Source organism: Chelon labrosus (assembly GCF_963514085.1).
Source record: "Chelon labrosus genome assembly, chromosome: 5".
Lineage (NCBI taxonomy): Eukaryota > Metazoa > Chordata > Actinopteri > Mugiliformes > Mugilidae > Chelon > Chelon labrosus.
In genome coordinates this window covers 6,108,860-6,132,465 of record NC_140341.1, presented here as the reverse complement: position 1 = coordinate 6,132,465, position 23,606 = coordinate 6,108,860, and the positions used below count along the sequence as shown (strand labels likewise).

The 23,606-nt window shown below is 42.6% G+C and overlaps 1 protein-coding gene across 3 annotated transcripts in view; it reads right to left on the bottom strand.

Moving 5' to 3' along the window:
- The window catches only part of man1a2 (mannosidase, alpha, class 1A, member 2), a 147,177-nt gene that overhangs the window by 91,881 nt on the left and 31,690 nt on the right, over nt 1-23,606 (bottom strand). For all 3 annotated transcript variants that reach the window (XM_084545211.1, XM_084545212.1, XM_084545210.1), the window contains exons 3-4: nt 22,248-22,509; nt 3,878-3,974 (exon numbers count right to left, since the gene is read on the bottom strand). In XM_084545211.1, the coding sequence (XP_084401337.1) occupies nt 3,878-3,974; nt 22,248-22,509 (359 nt within the window). The remainder of the gene's footprint in view (nt 1-3,877; nt 3,975-22,247; nt 22,510-23,606) is intronic.

Genomic DNA, 23,606 nt, shown 5'->3' with positions numbered 1-23,606 from the left:
GAAGTATTACAGCTTTTCTGGAGGTGCTGGCCAAGTCGACACTGGAAAATGGTGAAAACAACTTAGTGTATTCTAGTGCAGTGTGCTGTCAATGCATATGGCACCACTGCAAGTTAATGGATTTAGGAAACAAACAGTATGCCTTCATTTTCCATATCACATTACATCACATTATTAGAGCACTTCACATTAACGCTCTCCTCAAATCAGAATTAAGTGTATGGTAACTATTCCATTTACTAGAAATGTTCTGATCGTTATCGTGGTCGATCCATGTATTTATAAAATGATCAGATTAGAGCGTTTTAGGTCTGCCATAAAATAAAACCACGGCCCGGTAGCATCAAAACTTCTTCTTCTTCCTCTGGTTTAATGGTTAGCATCAAAACTGCCAAAAAATCCCAGAAGAAGAAGAAGATGAAGGACAAAAAGAAGATGAAGAAGAAGAAAGGGAAGAAGAAGAAGAAGACGAAGAAGAAGGAGAAGAAAAAGAAGAAGGACATGGAGAAGAGGAAGAACCAGGAGGAGAACAAGCAGGAGAAGAAGAAGAAGAAGAAAATGAAGAAGGGAAGCAGTGGATGTGGATAAGGAGACTGAGAAGAAGAAGAAGAAGAAGAAGAAAAAGAAAGGGAAGAAGGAAAATGAGAAGAAGGAGAAAAACATAGATGAAGAAGAAAAAGAAAGGGAAGGAGGACAATGAGAAGAAGGAGAAAAACATAGATGAAGAAGAAAAAGAAAAAGAAAGGGAAGGAGGACAAGGAGACTGAGAAGAAGAAGAAGAAGAAGAAAGGGAAGAAGGACAAAAAGTAGATGAAGAAGAAGGAGAAAGAGAAGAAGGCCAAGGAGAAGAAGAAGAACTAGGAGGAGGAGGAGAAGAGGAAGAGCAAGAAGAAGAAGAGGGGTAGAAGAATAAGCGATGTGGATGTTTGGTGAGGCCTTAGTAAGAGAACGTCACTCAATACTAACAACTTGATTCAACAGCTACAAGAACAATCACAAACTGGATTCGGTGGAGTCCACTCAAGTAAAGGCTACACTGAAACAACAACAAACACTGAACGCTGCATTTAAACGAAGAGAAAAGTTTCCTCTAGACAGAAAAATATTACAAAGAGGGTTACGGCGTCGGATGTCAGGCCCATTTCTGGAGCAGAGAACACAGATTTTCACCGTGCCTGGAGCTGAATAATAAATGATCGGGATTGGATTAGGGGACAAAAGAATCCCAGCCATTTACCAAATAGTCATCCTAGTTCATTGTAGTGACAAATGATGCAGCTGAATACAATGCTGTCACTTGACTGACAAATATCAGGATTAATGATTCAAATCATTGGTGATTATTGGACATTCCTCATTTAAATTCACTTTAAACTACGTTAGAGGATGGTTAGTCAAGACACACCAGGCCAGCAGTCGGTGAGCGTCTGTTAACCTAGCTTTGGAGGTTTGTGTGGCACCATTCCCAGTAAACCAATTGATTAACAGGATTCAGGAGTGGCCAGTTCTCTATGATGAGTTTTAGCTCTTCCTGGCTTCCTAGCCTCCCAGCTAATAGGAGCTCCTCCCCTATTGAATGATGACTACTGCTGGTACGGCAGTCGTAGTCTTTATGGTGTGTACTAGTGAAACTTTTTGGTCCAGACAAAGGTAACTTGAGGTAGTAGTTATTTGATGTCGGTTTGTGGCGTCCACATCTTTATACAATTGTGCCTTACCTTCTTTTTCTAATGAAAGCTACTAAACCTGATGTTTTTTCCTTTAGCAAAGCATTAAATTACAATAAAAAAACAGAAATGACTTGCGGTGAGTACAGCACAGACCGTAACCGCCAAATCTACAGCTCCCAACGGCTTCGGGGAGCTTGTTAGTGAGTTTCAGTTCACAGTTAAGATGTCCAGCCGGCAGCTTTACCGTTTTGGTTCACTGTCACAGCTCTTAGCAAGTAGTTGTTCTCAGTCGAGGAGCCCTAAAAAAGCATCTGCACTCTCCGTAATAAACATATAACGGCAGACAGACAAATCTGAACGAATGGCAGTGTTCCTCTGTAACTGCTGCATGTGCAATAAGGAAGTGCTCTCTCATAAACGTGTCGAATCAGACTAAACAATGATATGCTGCGAGTTTTGTTAACACCTTCTACTGCTACCCTTGTGTGTCAAAAAAATTTGTTGCAGCATTTATTGATCATTTTAAACTCTTCTTCGGTTGTTGAATTGTGCGTTTCTGTGTAAAACACTCAATTGGAAGTCTAAAGTCTTAACATTTCCATCCTGGTTGATATGGTGGCACCTGTATAAGTCGGTGGTAGCAGCAAAAGTGGTAAAATAATTCTGGGAAAAACAAAATAATGTGGTTTGAATAAAGAAGCAAGGCAACAGCTGGCCTTTTCCATCTGATTTTAAACATTATATAATCTGGACTTGGCTTGAGTCGATAACCAGCAGGTCTTAGTTACCTGTCACTTGCAGCTCTTCATCTAATAGCTCACTACTGCTGCCTCTGCTTGGTCCATTACCCTCCGCAATATTTCAGACTGTTCCTTTGTCAAAAACTGCCAAATTCTGCAACTAATATATAATAAAAGTTGTGTTTTTGGCAGTTAAATCCTTCTTAATGTGAAGCTGCAGCAGCAGGAAATGTTTAGTTTGCAGCTAGCAGCTAGCAGCTAGCCAGGTCTTTGTTTATAGACATCACATTAGCGTTAACTTAGGTCATAATAATGTTAATATCACCATGGTGCTACCCAACTGTGTCGATACTAAATTAACCAACTTCATTGAAGAGTTCCTTGAAAATCAGACACACTTGCTTTTTATACGTTCCCTTACAACTTTAGCCTGGCAAACCCAACTCAACACTGATCCAAATATGAGTTTGGTAAGATGCCATTTGGATTTCGTTATGAGGTTTGTTTTAATTTGGACCTAAGTTTGCATTTGGATAGCCCTACAACCAATCAGAGCCATTTAGTTGTAAAGAAATTCAACTTCACAGCACTCAGATGGGACTACATCGCTGTTACTCTTCGTCCATCAATCCATAAAACACAGCCAAATGATTTGATTGGCCCAGAAGACCGGCTTTCCACCACAGAAGTGTCTTCCAGGCCATTGCAGCTCACGAAGGTGTAAAAACTGTCCTGTGCAGTCCAAGTTGTGTGATCTGCGTCGTCACAGATGCAGCTGCAGAGGTAGATAACCTCCAAAATACACCCACAGCCGATGAGAGTCTGCATCGGATTGACCTCTGCCAACGGCAATGTGTCTCACCCCGTCTCGCTCTCCAGAAACAGGAATTTCCCTCATGACTAAACTGTGACGAAGCCTTAAAAAGCTTTTATGACCCCACCGTCTACGCAACATCTAACACTGCAACATTTAGCTGTGACAGGTTTATTAAGGTTTAAACATTAGATTGTTAACCCAAGAACGAGATTATTTTAATTACAGCCATTAGTGATGTTGGCGTCGCATTAGGGACATTTTCATTAGCATTTCTGGACACTTAATAACACCAGAGTTCAACAAAATAACTACTTCACAGATTTACACATTGGATGAGGACGAGTGCAAAATTAAAAGTACTTCAAATACATTTTCAGATATAACTGTTGTTTCAGTGACATTTCATTGGTTGTGTTCGCAAACACTCTTTTTCCAAAGCGATGTGTTTCCTACCGGAGGCATTATCACATATCTTTGTCCACAGGAGATAAGACAGGGTGTATGGGCCTATTAAATGTCTGAGTATCAGCAGAAGTGTGTGTGTGTGTGTGCACAGTCACGCATGCATCCATGTGTGAACGTTGTGAGAGAAAACCGCCAACGGGCACAGGCAGGAGTGTGAGAGTGGGGTATGTTTGTGTGCGACTTACCAAAGATATTAGTGGAATGTCCCTTCTTGGCGAGGGGCTTCAGCTCGTTGTGGCCCCAGCCGTACTGTCGGTAGCTGTCCCATGCGTGCTTCATCATCTACAGGAGGCAAACGACAAAACCAACATGTTAGAGGATGTGAAGACGATAACGGTCCACTGATAGTCAGAACATGTGACCACATTAATCAGAACAGACTGGATCATACTTGAGAAGGAGGAAACCTTTCATAATCTGCACAATAAGAAAATACACAGATCAGGCATAACATTATGACCACCTTCCTAATATTGTGTAAGTCTCCCTTGTGACTCCAAAACAGTTGTGAGTCATCAGAGAATGGACATGGGCCTTCTGAGGGTGTCCTGTGGTGTCTGTAAACACAATATTGTTAGTGGGGGCCTTTGGGTGGAGGGTCCTCTGTGGATCATCCCACAGATACTTGATCAGTTTGGGATCTAGTGAATTTGAAGGCCAGGTCAACACCTTGTGCTGTTCTTTATGTTTTGTTGAGTTGTTTCTAAGCGTTTTTGTGGCTGCATCCTGCTGGGGATGGCTGCTGCCATCAAGGAGTGTCATTGCTATGGGGTGGGGGTGCCTGGTCTGGTCTAGGTGGGTGCTATATGTCTAAGTAACATCCCCACGAATGAATGCCAGGTCCAAAAGTTTCCCAGCAGAACACTGAATTGTCACAAGATGGTCAACGTTATTTACATCTAATGTCAGTGGTCATAATGTTGTGGCTGATCGGTGTATGTGCCCCACCATTCACATCCTTCCAACACAAACTTTGTGACCGATGTTCTGGGGAATGTAAACACATATATCTTATCCAGAGATCCTGCGGCTCATGTGGTCGTATGCTCACTTGGTAAAGATGTGCGGATAATGATGTTGATGTCGTATTATCATAATTTTACTTTGCATTTTTAGGATTTGCATATTTGGCATTATGTAACTTCACAGCTGTCGACGCTGGAATTAGTCAAGTTGTCACAGAAACCCACAAATAAATTCAGTGCGGAGGAAAAAAGGTGAATAAACGCGACTGCAGGATGAGGACGGCACAATAAATTAAACCAATCAACTGCTTCATATCTTCTACATACACTCACAAAATGGGAGAAATCAAGATAATGTGACGTTCTTTTCCAGAAAGTAAAAAAAAAAAAAAAAAACACTGCCGATTTGTTTCCTGAGGACACACACATACCGCAACACAATATGGTTTGAAAAAGAGCACAAATCGTCTCTGCCCATGTATCTGTAGACATTTGTCTACTGGATAGAGAGGAGGAAAGAAAAAAAAATTATTCTTTTCTTCATATGACCTTTGAAAGGAGGCTGCGAGAAAAGGCTCGGGGAGGAGGAACTGGGATAAAAAGAGCAAGAGATTGCGAGATGAGCCCTGACATGGAGGCTGATGCTGAGAAGAGGTGCTCCGGGGCAAACAGCGAAGATGACACAGCCAAGGAAGGAGCGAGTGCCAGCTCTTACCGAGGCACTGCTGCCTTCGTTCTCCGCGGCTCGTCCTCCAGCAGCATCGACAGCCTCAGAGAAGTACATTTCCCGCGTATGTGGCCGCGTCAGTCACTGTCGTCTGCCCCGCGGATGTCTTGCGGATTGCCTTCTCTGTATTGCCGTCTCTCTTCCTGGCACCTCTCCCATCTGTCCATCTGCCAGCCGCTCTGTCTCTACATGGCTGTTAGCTTATCGTATCGTTTCAACGTGATCTCGGTGTTGACAAATCCGCAAAGTTGGCACGGACGCCCCACGCGCTGCTTCAGACTCACACACGGTTGTTCTTACTTTATTTATTTGGTTTAAGTTAAACTGCCAAACTAAAAATAAAACCGGTCCCACAACATTAACAGTTCTACAATTATTTACTGCCTCTACTTCAAAGGAGCTCTTCAAATAAAACAAGATTTCATGCCAACTGGTTAAAATGGTTCAATTATTTACAGTTTCTCATCAATACATTTATTTATTGGCCGTAAAACACTTCACCAAGACATTTTCCGGTGTCCGTAAAGATCTGTGGCCAGAGTTTTGGTTGTACGTCCTGACTGTTGGCACCAGTCGGACCCCTGTTGGCAGCTTTTAAGACGATTCAGCACGATGAATCAGTGAGTCGGCAATAGAGATCACAACGACAAACGATTTTCCAATTCAAAATAATTTCCATTTAAAAGACCCGACATCGATTCATAAAATCGCTTCCCGCATGCTCTCGTTAGAAACGTCAAAACGCCGCTTAACAAGATCGGTCCAAGCGTGAAGGACGTCCAAAATGTGACTTTCAGCTGAAGGTAAAATATTGTGGAAGTACCACAAATCTCAAAAAAACAATGAGTTTTGTGAAAACCTGTTTCATAACTGAGAAAAATTATTTCAAAAGTCAAACATCTCTATAGTGAATTGAATTTGAATCAGGAACGTGCGAATCAGAATCGATTCAGGGACTCATAGGTGACACCCAGCCCTAGCTCTGACTGGCCGTTCAGTTTAAAGAACCACAGAACAAAAAGAGAAACAGAAGTGATGGAAGTAAACGACACACAGAAGGCTCGTCTGGTTTTACGTCTTCATTCAAGATGATTATCTAGAATGAATCAAGTCTAAAGCAACTGATTCTGGGGAGGTCAACTCTGTACACCGTCTGAAGCTCTTCCTAGCCTCCTAGCTAAATAGTTTCTCTTCCAGTTCGCCTTATGAATGACGAAAACAGATGACGTGACGAGTTATTTCCTTACATGCAATGGAAACAACTGTCTGTACAAGCATCATTTCAATCCAGACGCCAGCGACTTTATGGGAAAGTCAAGCAAGTTTTTCAGGAGGAGTTCCTCTTTAAACCTCAAACTTCCCACCAACCCCTAGAACTGAAGAAGCTACTCGGATGAGTGGTGAAACGTCTTCTCAAAAAACTCTACAAGTCCAGTTGCCTTTTTTGAACCTTTGTTGGACTTTATGGGAAACAAACACATCTTTTTTGATATACTTTACCACAAAACGTTTCCCACGATTTCTCTGATTGAACTATTTGATTCCGATTGACAGGGCATTCGATCCGATTACTTCAAACTAAAACTTATGTTGTCGTTGTTGGTTCCAGAGATTTTACCTCTAGTTTCACATCTTCCCTTTGGCTTTGCTTTTGGTGTAGCCCTTCTCTGAGCGTCATAAATCCAACCAGCTTTCGGGCCCATTTAAGATTTCCTTCAGCGTGGACTAATCTTGCTGCGAGATTTTCTAACGAGAGGATGCAGGAGATGGCATCTGAGGGGTTTGATGAGTCCATACTGGACCTTTCAAATCAAGATTGATTTGAATATGAAAAACTAAACTGTTTCTGCATTTGTTTGTGAAGGTTGTTGATATTTGTGCAACCTGCAGGTAACGCAACGGACGATCTCTGCAGCAATAAAGTTCCTTCCTCAACAGTTCAGTGTGGTGTGAGAAAAGGTCTGGGTTTGCTGCAAAAGGCAAACCCAGTAGAAGCTAAACAAGCCACAATAAGACTTGATCAGTGTATGACCAACCAGACAGTAGCTTTGTGGCTGCCTATACAGTGATCAGCCACCTTGTATATCACTCCTACCAAGCTAACTGCCTCTTTATGCCACCACGTGGGGACCAGGATCCAGATCCTTTTCCAGCTTTCTCTCTCCTTGGAGCCGGCACGTGGCCAAACCAATAAAGACAAGGGCCAGGAGTTTCACCGTGTTCTTGGCCTCGTGGCTTTCCATGACGCACCCCATGCACATACAGAGGATTATAAATCAAATGAGAACACACCGTGACATGGACACTTGAGCATTGGCCTGACTCCCTCTGATGTGTGTTGATTGGATGCTTCATCAAATTTTGATTGGCCCATATGCCAAGGACATGCGCAGCGGTGCAGGGTGCCTGACAGTGTTGACAAACTGCTTATTTAAAAAGGACCTTGGAATACTAATTGGACATTAAGCTACAAAATTCTGTGATTGATTCTGACAGCTACTGTTTGCCATCAAAGCGTCTCGGGAGCCGCAAGGAAAGGATGGGAGAAATTGGTTTGCATTGGCCCATGTGGCTGCTTCATTCCACAATTAGATCTGAAGCCCATTAGCAATTACTGCGTAATTGGCTGCAGAGGCGGCACAGACAAACACGGGAGCCAAACCAAGCGCTTTCTGCGATCTCCGACGAGGAAAGCTAAACTTGCGTCGGTCGGTATTCCCATTTCACTGCACAATCTCAGAGGGCTGCGAATGGTGCCAAATATACTATCAGCCAATGGAGTTTATTGGTTTGGTTTTAAAATATGCTACGTGGCTAAATATGAGCAGTTATGAAATTGGATTAAACGATCCGTTCTGTTGCTCAGCACTTCGAGATAGACTGCATTAATAAGTGGTGAAGTCTTAGTGGTAGCAATTAGGAAAATACAGTAAAATATCTATTTAATTCCACATCCTTACACAGATATTTACAGTGGCACAGCCTCCTAAATAGGTAAATAAATCATCAATACTGAGATGCTTTTCATTTTACCCAGTATGAGTGTAGTTTCCTCCTTTTACTCCTCCTTGTGCAACTGTCTAACTCTTTGCGGTCTTTCTACAAGTCTTAAAAACCCTGCCTCATTAGTACCTGTCCCCGATTTATTAAACATGCGACTGCTTCCAAGTTTCTGCAACGTGTGAGGTAAAAACTACTTCAAGGGCAGAAATAAACAACATTTGTTTTGGTAAAAAAAAACCTCTTGTCAAATGTGTTTGGAGGTGGCGGTTTTGGGCATTTATTTATTTATTTATTTTTTCTGCAGCAGATAGAAAACTGAAACCTGCAGGATGACGAAAGACGCGGTACACACCGGAGTTTCGGATTCGGATACTTGAAAAAGCCAATATTTCAAACCAGGTTGAGGCTGCCTGACCTAAATTCCTTATGACGGTATATTTTGAATATTGGTTTTTAAATGCATAACTCAAGTAATCCAGATTTGTAATTGTGTACTACTTGGAGTTGTTGATGTTTTTAATAGTTTTTGTATGTAAAAGTCTCACATAAGAATCTGTATTCTTACATTAATGGGCATCTTTTGTTTTGAGGTATTAAATTATATAAAAAAAATAATAAAAAAATGTGCTGAACTTTTGAATTCTTCTGGATATTATCTTTTACTCTAAGACCAGACATCATTATCACATCCCTGTCAAACACCAGAACACTTCAATAAATGACTCCACGTCTTACCCTGTACCTGAGAAGATTGCCAGAGGCTGTTGCTGTAAATATGTATCATTGCTTATTTCCATGCGGGCCCCGTGTCTCTGTATTGCTCCTCTAAATTTATTAATCTTTCAACATTATGCGCTCAAGCTCACTTTAAAAGCGAAGCGGCGGCCCAGCGGTGCCCCGGTGTTATTAAGGTCAGAGTTGGAGGGAGATTAAAAACATCTCTTCACCTCCCTCCGTGTACTCATCAAATGACGAGCTCCAGAGCGAAAGTCTGAAATATATTGCGCGGGGTTTGATGTGAAAGAGGCAGGAGTGGATCATGAAAAGACTTGTTTGTGTTTCTGTTTGGCTGGTTCAAAAAGGCGCAGACTGATTTAAAAGGCAAAGTGAATGCGAGGCAGGTCATATATTACTGCCGTGTTATTACGCCTCTGCACCAAATGGTGGATGGTTTTCAGAAATGGTAAAATTAATTGAAATTTAGTTGACAAGGACTCATGTTTTCACTTTGCCTTTTTCTACATTAAGTCTGCTAACCTGTCATTAGCTTGCTAAACAGTTAGCATCAGTTGCCTAGCAGCAGCTTTCTCTCAATTTAATGATGTTAACACTTGAGCGCCAAACATTTTGTGTGCACAACTTCCAATGCCATAACTCCGAGAGCCATTTAAAGTCTTTTTTGTGTAACTCACTGGAATAAACCTTTAAAAATTACATTAAAAAAGGCAAAGAGGTGATAAAATTAGACCTGGAGAACTTTTGCTGGTGTGTCTGACTAATGTAATCGAGTCCATGCCCCACCCAAACATAGCTGCACTGCCTCTGCAAAGCGAACGGGGGCCCAGAGGGGTGTAACACCTTTATTTATAACACTATGGTGTGTGGTCAACGTGTAACGTGCTGCTCTGCAGAAATCGATACAGGTCAGCTGACACTCTGATCTCAATTAAATTTCTGCTCAAAAAGTACTTTTATCTGAGAGCCTTTCCTGGTTTTAATTGAGTGTAACTTAAGAGTTTTTAATAGGGATGCATCGAAATGATAATTCTTGGCTGAAACTGAAAATGAAGATTTATATAATACTTTATATATTGAAATACGTCCACACGGCAGACATCCAGGCCATCCTGGCTGCAGTTGTTGCTTGGGTCATCACAACATTCTGTTTCGGCCATGTTGTTTCGGTGATAAAAGTCTTTCGGCCGAAAACCGAATATGCGAAAATTTTTCGGTGGCCGAATATTCGGTGCATCCCTAATTTTTAGATTTCCTTTACACGTTTTAATTCTCTTACTTTTATGTGCCTGCTTCTACAACAGACAAATTTTATGTCCTGTCTACCTGTGGTGAACAGGGTTATTTCTTAGGTACACAGTTATATTCCTAGAATCAAACTTCTAAATGAATACCAAGGACAAATCTTTAAATTAGGGCTGTCATTAGATTAAAATATTGATCGCAATTAAGCGCATGAATTCCCCAGTTAACGCTCACTGATGCAAATTAAGCACACTTATTTATATATATTATTTATATACTCCAGGATGCTGGAATCCACTGTTAAGCCTTCTCGAGGTGTCGTGGGCCTAACTTAACGAAACATCGGTGAAGGGAGGTGCCCACTTGAAAACCCCAATGACATGCTGCATACTGCCGTTGTTTAGGCCAGGTTCCTGATGTCTTCATATTGCTTGGTAGCTATGGTTAGCTGCTGAGCGGGCCATACAAGCCAGCAGCGTTAGGTTAGCTTATGTTTCACAATGTTTGAATTATCCTCTGCTGCTCTGTGGGCCTACAAACCAGCAGCATTTGCTTAGTTCATTTAGATTGTAGGTTAAGCTAGCCAGCAGCATTTGGTTAGCTTATAGTCACAAGGTTTGAGTTAGCGTCTGCTGCTGAGCGGGCCATACAAGCCAGCAGCATTTACTTAGTTCATTTAGATTGTAGGTTAATCGTCATATCACATGACTGTAGGTTTGTTAGGGTTTCTCAGTTGGACAGGGCCTTTAAATGGGTTTTGCCTGGGATTTTGGCACAAGGGATTGTAACATCTAATCCTGTGTATTAATGAATGTCTGGACCCATAAGGAATGTTTTTAAAGTTTGTATGACTCTTATCAGCATTTCAGCTCATTTCAAATCAACAGTTAATGCAAATCACTTGGCTCTTGCTGAGAGAAGCATCTGGTAGGGCTGTTTTTGGGGGCTGTTTTGACGTTCAAGGGCGTATTACTGCCCTACGCACTTACTTACGACTGCACTTTAGATTCTGCTTGCTTTCCACAGAGTGCCTTATTACCCAAACTAACCGACGGTCGATGTCTTAATAACAGGGTGTGTTTCAAGTAGGCAGTTTGTTCACCATCTTGATGTCCAGCAAGACTCTGGTGTCTCTTAGAAGGTGTGACCTTCACAATGCCAGCCTGACAGACTGTTTGCTGCCTGCTCTAGAAAAGAGCCCCAATCTGCCCAAGGCCATCTCTTTCCCAAAGCACAGACAGACATGATTCAGACACCGTGCCACAGTCTCAAACACATGTACACAATTACAATGTAGGGACTTGTACAACCACAGTGCAGCAAAATATTCATGAATCCTTCCCCAGCCATCGGCTACAACCAAGGCCATTACTTTTGAAATTATTCCAAAAAAGAGATATTTAAATCTGCTTCACTCCCAAAGTAGAGGGACACAATGACAAGCTTCCTGGAGGTTTTGGGGGAGTTGGAGAGCTGAGCCGGAGTTACATGCTGGTCTGAGTGGCCTCCAGAGCACCAGTCTGCCTGCCCTCGTCTTTCTCATCTCCTTCCAACTCACCCCATGGAGGCCTCCTATCTGGCTCAAAGGAAGGCCTTCCCTGAAGACGCGCGAGGGTGGCGAGAGTGTGACATCTGAATTGCTTCTTGCAGTAAATACATTCATGGCACTTAAGCAGAGGGTGGCAATAAATTCCCCGTGAAATTGAGGCAGTAAAAGAGTCTAGATAGGCTGTTTTTAAACTGCTTCTCAAGCTAAGGGTTCAAAAGACGGCAACCCCGGTCTGATGTATGGAACCGACACACATATCAAACAATTCACCCGTCATGATGTCAGTGCTATCAATTTCTGAAACAAAATGGAAAGTGATGTTTTGCTTTTTGTTTTTTTACGGGAAATAGAGATCCACATTTTAAAATATAACACATGATGGTAAATTACTAAAAGAAGAGAGATTTTGCAACAATGACTAATGTATACAGTCTAGTAAAGCCCATCAATAATGCAGATTTAGTGGTATATTTTACATTTTTGGTGGTTAATTACAGTCAGAGGAGAAGGAGCAATGCTTTATTCAAATACAAGACTCACTGGTTATGCCATTAACAAAAAAAAACACAATCATTTTTGCATTAGCATTTATTTCAACAGTTGCAATTAGCTTCTGGACAAGTCATTAGCCTAGGGGTTCACACCTACCACCCCATACCATGTTGTTTACATGTTGTGTTCAATAAAAACATGAGAACATATAATTTTCTGTGCGGTAAGCAGACTGTGTTTCTCTATTGTTTTGACTTAGATGAAGATCAGAACACATTTTATGACCAATTCATGCAGAAATCCAAGTAATCCCAAACGGTTCCCATACTTTTTCTTGCAACTGTTACCTGAAATCTCATATTACTTGTTAAACTACCTCGGAGGAAACGGATTAATCACATCTGAACACGTCCCTGACACCTTCACTGCAGCGTCGCTACAAACAGGTGACAATTACGGTCGTCACAGGCGATCGGCTCAAAAGCAAGAGAATCTGAAAAATGCTAAAATGCTAAGGGGGAGAAAATTATTTCGGCTGCTTCCAAGAGCCTGGTAGAAAACGGTGAGTCTGTGACTGACAGGCAAGATATGTGAATTTTGGTTTCATCAAATATGTATACGATGTCTGTCAGTCACAGACTCCTACTGTCTCCTATCAGGCTCTTAGGAGCAGTGCAAATCATTTTCTCCGCTCGCACTTTCTTGTATTTCACGTTTCACTTCACACAAAAGAAAAAAAAGCTTTAATGAGGAGGACTCTCTCTCTCCACTTTGGCTTAAAGCGTTCCAACAGGAAAGTGTAAAGGTTTTTAATGTATATAGCTAGCTGACATCAGCCCTTCTTCGTCTTTATCGCCAGCTTCAACTGTTTTTATTATTTTCTCATGCATTCATTCCTGATGTCACCCCTACACTGACGTTACTGACATACAGCGCCATGCATATTATATACATTAAGCCTTCCGCTGTCAAATGTCACCTCCCTGCATGCCGCAAAAGGATGTCTACAAGACAGCATCGAGCCGTGAGCAACCAAACATGATTGCCCCTCAAAAAAACACCAACAAAAGCTCCACACATTCTGTTAAACTAAGATAAAATGCCGTGTAGTCTGCAGATGAAGAGTGCTGAATGCTAAGCACAAATCAATATGGAAATCCTTCTGAAATCAGACCCTGTTATGAGTGTAGTGGTGGCTATAATGGGGAGATTCCTTCGAGTAGTCTCTTCCAAGTGATACTGAACGGGGGAGCTGAGTGTTGAAGGGAGGCACGATTTAACGATAAGATGAGAGACAGTGAGCTGAAAACGACCAGGATAATTGAAAACAATGATAAGATCCAGTGTAAGAGAAAGGCAGAGAGTGAGAGAGAATAAAAGGGTTAAGACAAAAACCAAGAGTGGGGGGAGAATTGGAAAAGAGAAAGAGTGCAACAGAAGGATGAAAGCTCAGCTGCGTCCTACCCTGGAGGCGACTGGGCTACAAACACACTTAACAGTGCAGACCTGCAGTCGACGTACGAAGGCCTTCTGCCAAACACCGTTACGGCTTTGAAGACGAGAGCGAGGGAGGACGATCGAGCGAAGAGAGTTGGAGGGGGGGATGCTGATTGCCTTCTCCGTTCATATTCCACGTGTCCGTCGGAAATCTCCGCCGTCTCTTTATGGACCAATAAGTCTGGATAGCAGCACATTTTTTGGCTGCACTTAAACAGAACTACTTTGGCCATCGATTTATCTGGGCTGTACAGCCACAGTCCATAGCTCAGTAGGGGAAACACACACACACTCTCTCTCTCTCTCTCTCTCTCTCTCTCTCTCTCTAATAACAGCCACAAATCTGTAATCATTTGCTTTTCACTCTGCAGTCACAGCTGAGCAAGTGACGAGCCAAGTGGGCAGCCAGATCTATGGCCCTCGAACACTGTGCTGCCTCCCAACAAGACGAAGACGACCGTGAGACTAAGGACTAGATCGGCCTTATTTTCCGTCTCAGACCGCGTAATTAAGGACTGAATTTATCAGTAATCACTTGTTGTATCCGTTTCATCTGGATCTGTTTGAGAGCTTTGGTGATTCTCAACTCAGAAGCATAACTACCTCAAATTGGCCTTGACAGTGATCATCCAGTCACCGATTTCCCAAAACTAGGTTGCCCTAGAGCTGCAACAACCTGTCAATCATCTAAATACATAATCGATTTGCGTGGAATAAGTTGACGTGTCGCAATGTTTTGGTCCATCCTGAACTTTTACGGCTCCAGGGACCAGGAACAGCCCACATCAATCGTCAAAAATTTGCGAATTCTTGAAACCCAATAACTTGCTCGCATAGTTAAAATGAAACAGTCTAGTCTACCATTGCAGCACAGGCTTTCAAACTAAAATCAACAAGATAACATTGATATTTGAACTATTACGTCGAGTTTAGTCTGATTGTCGGTCGGGGGCCAGAGCCCGGGAGTCGCCATTGTGTCCTCATGTGTTGCGTTTAAGACCAGAACTCAACAAAGACCCTCTACATCAGCAGATGTTAACTGCTAGCATGGCAGCACTGATTGTAAATAGTTTGTTTCTGCACATATAGACTTATATAGATAGATATAAGACCGTGAAACTAAGGACTAGATCGTCCTTATTTTCCTTCTCACACCGCGTAATTGAGGACTGAATATATCAGTAACCACTTGTTGTATCCGTTTCATCTGGATCTGTTTGAGAGCTTTGGTGATTCTCAACTTTTGCCCAAACACACAGAAGCATAGCTACCTCAAATTGACCTGAAACGTTATTTGCCCTAGAGCTGCAACAACCTGTCAGTCATCTAAATACATAATCGATTTGCGTGGAATAAGATGACATGTCGCAATGTTTTTTTTTGTCCATCCTGAACTTTTACGGCTCCAGTTTCCAGGAACAGCCCACACCAATTGTCAAAACCGTGGGAATTCTTGAAACAAACCCAGTAAGTCGCTTGGATAGTTCAAATGACACGGTCTACCATTGCAGCAAAGGTTTTTGAACTAAAAACAACAAGATAACACTGACATTTGAACTATTACGTCGAGTTTAGTCTGATTGTCGGTTGGTGGCCAGAGCCCGGGAGTCGCCATTGTGTCCTCATGTGTTGCGTTTAAGACCAAAACTCAACAAAGACCCTCTAGATCAGCAGATGTTAATTGCTTGCATGGCAGCATTGATTGTAAATAGTTTGTTTCTGCACATATAGACTTATATAGATAGATATAAAATCAACGACACAGATTTAGATAACGTTAAGTGGGTAGAAGTGTGCTCCTGCAGGTTTACCCACCTCATTAGATGGATGTATACATTTGAAATGGTTTCTTCATTCAACGATTTCAAGTTAAAATGTGACTATTATTATTATGGTATGTATGAAAGTTTAGCAGGGGATGTTCTGCCTATTATTTAGTGGTTAACCAAAGGATTATTTGATTACTCAGACTATTTAAACTAATTTGTTTGTTGCAGCCATTCCCAAGATCATTTATTCAAATGAAGGAAGACAGTGAAGCATCAGTTGAGGGTTTTCAGTGAGCTCTCTAACTAAATATCTTATTTATTCCAACTTGTTTTATTTTATTTAAAGAAGAAAAAAGGTGTCCTAAAACATATACAGGTAATATTTTGTTGGAATGAATGGTAATGATGGTATCCTGCCATCATTACAAACTGTATCTCAAGCACCAGCAGCACTACAGAAATACAAGAGTTTTGGTTTCTACTTGATGCCAAAGAATCTGGTCTGGTGACGCCTCTATTGTTGACTTCAAGTATCCTCCAAATTCTCCCGTTTTTTGTTTTGTTTTGTTTTTTCAATCTTACTAATGAACAAATCTGGCTGAATGTGAACTGTGCATTTGAACCACAGCCCATTAACTCCAACAGCCGTCTTATTTCAACAGCTCTGGGCTAACAATGCCTCATGACGTGACAGGTGAATAGCAGTGAAACGGCCAATAGTAAAACTCCTTCCATTCATTTTCTTTATTGCCTTAAAGCTTTAGCTATCTCCAGACACAGGTTTAATGGCCACTAATGTAGAGGTTGTGTAATTAGCAGAATGGCAAAGGAGCACAGAGCACAGAGCTCCCGGGAGCGGTGAAAAAGTGGGGTTCTTTTTGTTCCGTACACTCCATGAAATATGTATGTGGAAGGCATAAAAGGAAGTTTATTTCTATTTCTGGGGCAAAGAAGGGTCCGAGAAGCATGGCTGTTCAAAAGAGCAGCAAGAGTACCAAGCTGGATCTGACCAACTTCTCCCTCAACTGGACTACAGAATCTCAGAATGGTACATAACCAGCAACCAGCAGTCACCTCACTCAATAACCCCTGATCAAAGCACTCTTATAGCATAGAGGCGCAAAGGTGCAGTGAAATTAGGGATGTCCCGATCGGTATGAGGGCTGATCCAGCCATTTTTAAAATGATCGGATCAAATCTGTCTTCAGTCAAGCCCTGATCTTTTGTCTAGGTCTATCATAAACCAAAACCACGTCCATGTAGTGTCAAAACCTCTTCTTCTTCTTCTATATTCATGGCGGTTGATTAATATGCCTTAGTCATATGACTTTTTGGTGGACACTACCCACAGATGTTCCTAATGAAAACCTAAACTCCCAACCAGTCATTTAGAAGATTTTAAAGAAGCCACTTGGTTGAAACATCTTCAAGAAAACTCAAGTCCTGTCGTCTTTGGTTTGGCCATTTCTTTTGACTAAAGACTTGGACACACCAAGCTGACATCAATCAACGACCGGCAAACAAGGTCCAACTACAACATTTTCTCACATCGCCTGTGTCCGAGCCAAAAAGTCCCACTCAAACGCTACAGCCTGCTGGTACATAACAATCTGCACCAGTGTGAAAAGAAACAATCCTTTATACCAGGAGATGGCAGTAGTCATTCTACATGATCGTGTTGTTCAGAATCAGAATCAGAACCAGAATGCCTTTATTGTCCTTGCACACATAACAACAAGAGTTTAAAGTCATCTCCTATGTGGTTTGTGTAAGAGCAAACGAAGGCGGCATAAAAAAACACTATAAAATAGGCAGTACATAAAAAATACAATAAAGTGCAGATAAGAGAACACGGTATATATTACAAATAAACACTCAACAACAACAACTTGACAGTGATAAATAGGTCAAAGCAGCAGGGATAAATATGTGTAAATGAGGTAGATGTTTTTATGGGCATATACAGCACAGTACTGTACAAGTGTCAAGCATTAATCACACACTGCACACTGAAGTTTCACACTGAAATTGCACAGACCAGAATCTCAAGCATTTGTTTAACAAACATAAAAATATTTCCGTAGACGAAGAACCTTCGGCGTGTCCTTCAAACGCTATGTTCACTTTCGTCAATTCAATTTCTCTTCCTGTGCTCTGGATCAGACAATCAAACCGATATCTTTGATCGACTTGTTACACTGGTGATGCAACATGCTGAATCTGCCGAAAAGCCAATGTCAACCGGCAACGCTGCGGGACACACCGCCAAAACCAGGGCCACAGAAGATCACCGACTGCTCAACACCTGCAAAAGGCTGACAGTCGACGGCTGCAGTGTAGGTCATAGGCTCCACTTGGGCCAAACTAAAACACTGAAATACACGTTCAAAGGATGGTTTCTGTCATTTAGGGTAGTTAATATAAAGTTGACGCATGTTCAAGTGTCAATTGTTTGGATAAGTTTCATTTTAGTTTGTTATTTGACACTATAGTGACTACCAGTTGTCATGCCGACCGCTTCGCAAAGTGTCCCGTAGGACCGTGAAAGTTGTAAAAAGAGATTTAAGAAATAGATACAGTGCATAATCCAACATTTCCATGTAACTGGTGGAGATAGAGCAAAGCGCAGTATTAAACAAAAAATGAAAAATAAATTAGTCTTTAGAAGTGTGTTCAGGTCATCGGTATGATGGCTCCAAGTTGCTCCACTCTCAGACCGTACTGCACAGACTCTTACTCCAAACTCACAATAAGGCGCCACCTGTATCTTCGGAAAACAGCGTCAGTTTGACCAATGCAAGGAAGTGGGGACACATTGTGCATATTTATATACAGTCTATGCATGACACTAAGAATCTTTACAGACGTAGTACCAAAGAACAGTTGCCTCTAGACCTATGTTCACATCATTTTTTTTAATTATATGGAGAACCAAGAAATGTTTGGTTGTCAAAACTAATAACTATGGCTGATTTGCACCAAATATTATTAACTCATTAATTCATTCATCTTCTATACCCGCTTATTCCTGTTAAGGGTCGCGGGGGTCTGCTGGAGCCTATCCCAGCTGTCATCGGGCGAGAGGCGGGGGTACAGCCTGGACAGGTCGCCAGTCGACGGCCAATTTAGAATCACCAATGATCCTAACCAGCATGTGTTTGGACGGTGGGAGGAAGCTGGAGAACCTGGAGAGAACCCACGCAGACACAGGGAGAACATGCAAACCTCACAGAGAAAGGCCCAGTCGGCCCATGGATTCGAACCCGGGACCACCTCGGCACTGTGCCGCCCGCACAAAATATTAATTGAAAGAAAACAATCAAAACTAGTCATTTAACCAGCAGCAAAGATTCACTGATCATGGGTTTCATGGACTGTGCACACAGAACGGTTCATCCTCACCAAAACAATGTTGTCAGAGAGTGTCAGGCTTCAGGTCAGACAGATAAAATAACTCCATACAAAGCAACGAGGCAACAGGATTACTGCTTACTTTCCGCACCAAACACATGATCAAAAGACGGAGACGGAGGCTGAAACGCCTCCCTGGATGAGATCTTACAACATCAGAACGCCGGCCAAATGGCTGCCTGCAGCCTGGATTCAAAAGAAATAAAAAGAAAAGAGCTCCAGTCACAATTGTTTTGCAGTGTGTGATTACGCTTTCTCCTTGGAATCACAAGGCAATCAGAAAAAGGGGGAGTGTGCTGTGCTGTGCCGTGCAGCCCATACAGCTGCTAGCTTCTTGCTCATTTGGGAGTGCACGGCATCCTCTCTGAATGGTAATTACGAAGGGAACAAAAGGTGCGTTTAGAGACAACGGCGGGTTTGGAGTGAATGGGCCGGCTCCCATGTGCAGCAAGTGTTCTGACTCCGAGTGCCGTTTCGAGAGACACGATATGAGGTAATTATGCAGGAGAACTCGCAGCGGAGGGGGGGGGGAGGAGGCTGGAGAGGAGCGCGGGCAGGGAGGGAGATATGCCGGGGTTGGCTCGGTGTCAATGGAGAGCGGGACCAGATAGCACCATCTGCATTCCGCACATGTACTGTCCGTCTGGCTCGCTGTTGCCTTCAATAAAAGCTGGCACTGAGACAGAGGGAGGGTGGGCAACAGAAAAGTATTCAAACATAGAGTACAGTCAAGTACACACTGGCCTTCTCTCTCTCTCTCACACACACACACACACACACACACACACACACACACACACGCTGGGATTTAAATTGCAACCACACACCAAATCCTGTGGATACAACTTTTAACAGTGCTGCAAAACGATCGTCAGGGGGTTTAATGTGGATGGGGAGCGGATGGCAGTGATTAAGGAGTGTTTGCTAAACTATCACTGGACTAATGCCCACAATCAGGTGTGTCTAACACGTCCCGTGGCGGAACACAGACTCTGAATGTTCAAAACAAAACACAATATTAGTGAAGACAGAAAGCGTTTTAAGCTCTTGAGTTTGGACAAGCAGCACGTTACACTCAGAAACTGAACACCGTCAGGGCCACGCCACGCCGAGCCGACGGTTGGCCCCAGTTCTGGCGCGTGTCCCGCACCGTTGGCACCAGCAGGGACCTCTGATGGAGGCTTTTCAGCACATTCAGCAGGTTGAATCTGCAGCGGAACGTGTCAGTCAGAGAGAGTCACATGTGAACGGTTGTTCAGCTCAGAGAACCAGTGCACGTTAGCAGACAGCCTCTTCTCGTATCATGACGTCTGAACATTCAAATACAGGAATATTAGAACTGTAGAACAACTGATGAGCACGATTCAGACATTAGTAGCTCTTCTGTTTTCCCTTTTGAATGATGAATACAGGCTACCACCACTTGCTGCTATGAAGAGTTGTTTCCATTCGTGCAGGTTCTGAACGTATGTCCGAGCTGGTCATTGACTCGTCTTTGTGGTGTGTTCAAGTGCAAGTTTCATGCAGGTTTGCCACATTTATATATTTAGTTGTTAAAAATAAAATATACTACTGTTAAGAACTACTAGCTCTTGTATGTGCAGTTTTCCAGAATAGCTGTAAACGAACCAATCGCATCTAATCGTATGTTCTTGTTGATTGTCTTATTAGCCACGTCTGGAAGTTTATGAATGAAAATGTGACTAATATCAACTTGACCTTTCTCTTCTCCCCCAGCACCATCTGTCCAGTGTTCACATCAGCAGCCAAGACGAGGATGATACCACCAACGGCTAGCCGGTCTCCAATTTGTTGCTGTTAGTTCTTTGATGCCGTTTTACGGAGTTCAGACCTTAAAGGGGAACTAGTCTTTTTTTTTACAACCTGGACCTTATTTCTAGCATAAAATACCAGAGTTTACTCACCAATATCACTTTTGTTTCATTTGCACTCGTTCAGGAGATAATTAGATCAGCGTATATCCGTTTAGCGGGAGTGATCAGGGCACCGCAAATAACGCATTATCTGCAGCGAAACTTCACCAATATTTTGTTATCGTACGCTAGTGCTATTCCCCGATGAGTCTGGAGTTACCTGTTATCATCATCTGGGGTCTGTAGATTGACCTACAGACCCCAGATGATGTCTTCCGACCTGGATAATATCATGTCTGAGCGGAGCACGCACCCGCAATGGTCGGTTTGTTTACCTGTCCGATTCTGAAGTTGTGGACGAACCAAAGCAGTAGCAAATTACAGGCATCATCCAGGGTCTGTAGTAGGTCAATCTACAGACCCCAGATGATGATAACAGGTAACTCCAGACTCAACAGGGAATAGCACTAGTGTATCATGACAAAATATTGGTGAAATGAACAAGTTTCACGGCAGATAATGCGTTTTTTTGCGGTGCCCTGATCGTCACACTGTTAAAATGATTGCCTAAGTAATTTTTTGTCAAAATAGTTTTTTTTGCCGAAATCATCTCCTCATGATGCCGGCCACCTATGGTAAAATCGCCAACATCCTCAGTTGATCAGTTCATGTGATTTTACCCCTTTAAGATGATGGCCTATGGCAAGTGTGTGAGCCTTTTGATGAAGTTTTTTGTGTTTCCTGAAAAACTTGAAAAAATGAGTTAGGCGATTATTTTAACAGGGTGACGATATATGCTGATCTAATTATCTCCTGAACAAGTGCAAATGAAACAAAAGTGATATTGGTGAGTAAAGGATGGTATTTTATGCTAGAAATAAGGTCCAGGTTGTAAAAAAACAGTAGTTCCCCTTTAAGACTTATCAACAAAAATGAAACATATTGATGTTATGAACTGATTTAGCTTTTGAATGTACAGTTTTTTTAGAATATCTTTAAATGAACAAATAACAAACACTAAATTCTGACTTTTTTAGGCTAAGATCAACCAAACCTTTCCCCGTCTCTACCATCAGTGTCGGTCCAATGTTCACATCAGCAGCCAAGGAGAGGACGGTGCCACCGATGGTTCGCCAGTTAGTTATATAAAATATTATATTCACTCCCTTTTTAAATAGACCACTGAATTATTGCTTTCTGGGGCCACTGAAAAAGATAAAAGGTGCCCTACAGCGTTGAGCTCTACCAGCAAGAATCTACAAGACAACATGCACCAATCTCATCCTACCTCTCTGATCTTGTCGCGTTTCTCTTTGACGTCGGGCTCCGATGGCTCGCCGTCGCTCACGCCCACCACCTTAGGCATGGGGACTGGCGGCAAGGGTTTAGGGCCCGCATCCTTCTTCTTCAGGTCCTCCACCACTTTGTTCTTCTCCGTCTGAATCTCGGCCTGCAGCTCCTCGCGCGACTTCCTCAGCTTCTCTTTAGCCTCCTGCAGTGCTCGCTCGTGGTCGGCACGGATCTTGTCTCGCAGGCTTTCCTCCTCTTCCCTGCGGGGAAAAACGATAAATAATATAAACTAGGTAAGTTTCGAATTCTTTATACTTTGCTTCAATACCCTTTTGCCTCCACAGAATGATTGCGAGCCAGGAGAGCGCACGTTGAGTTATTTTAGCTGAGGCTAAGACAAAAAAAAAGCAAAACAGAAAATGTTACAGAAGAAAGGTGTGCGCAGGGATTCGAACTTAATTAAAGATGAAACCCTGAACCTTTAGGGAAATTCATAATTCCACAGTGTTTGCCGTGTGAAATAAAATCAGTGTCACTTTTATTTAACAAAAGAATAATTAATTCTAATGACATTAGCGGAGGCGTTTGCCAAATCCGCGGGCTGAGCAGCAATAAACAGCTGCCGGGGAAAGCTGAATAAATCTCCCCCATCTCGAATAATGAAAAAAAAAAATAAAAATCAGAGTCTCAGGGGGGGACCTCACCCCGGACCAGCTAGACTGCAGTTCCATCAACTCCAGGAAATGGGACAGGTGTACACGAACACAACGAGGAGGCCGGCGGCGCCAGAACGACACGGGAACATCATCTGTGGTTCCACATGGCGGTACAAGCCCCGGGGGGTGTCGACGCGACCCCGCCACAGGAGGACGTGGGTCAGTAATGAAAAATAAACGCGGTGAAGAAGAGGTGACGGGAGGGAAGATGACTCTGCGCTGTTCTTCAGCGGCCACGAAAGAAAAGATCTGTGTCTGAATCTTTTGTTCTTCGCGTTAATACAATTACATCCAAATAATCCACAATGTCAGCTGTGATGAATGCTGATGAATGGGACATGGCTGCAAGAGCCCGGAGGCAGCTTTCTGGGATATGTCATCCCATGTGTGTTAAATGGAGATGCAAACAGATGACAAATCCTTTGTGTTTCTGCTGGGAATACAGCAGATTTAACTACCGGGTGGAATAGACCAAAAAGCACATGTCACACAAACAGATTTGATTAATTCTCCTCGACTTAGTCCCTGATGTTTTCGCGCATGACAGTTTACGCGAAACCCCGTCACTTAAAAAGGTGTTAAACTGCGTTAGAGAACGATCCAAGAGGAGCAAACACGTGAGTCTGTTTTTAATGACCTTC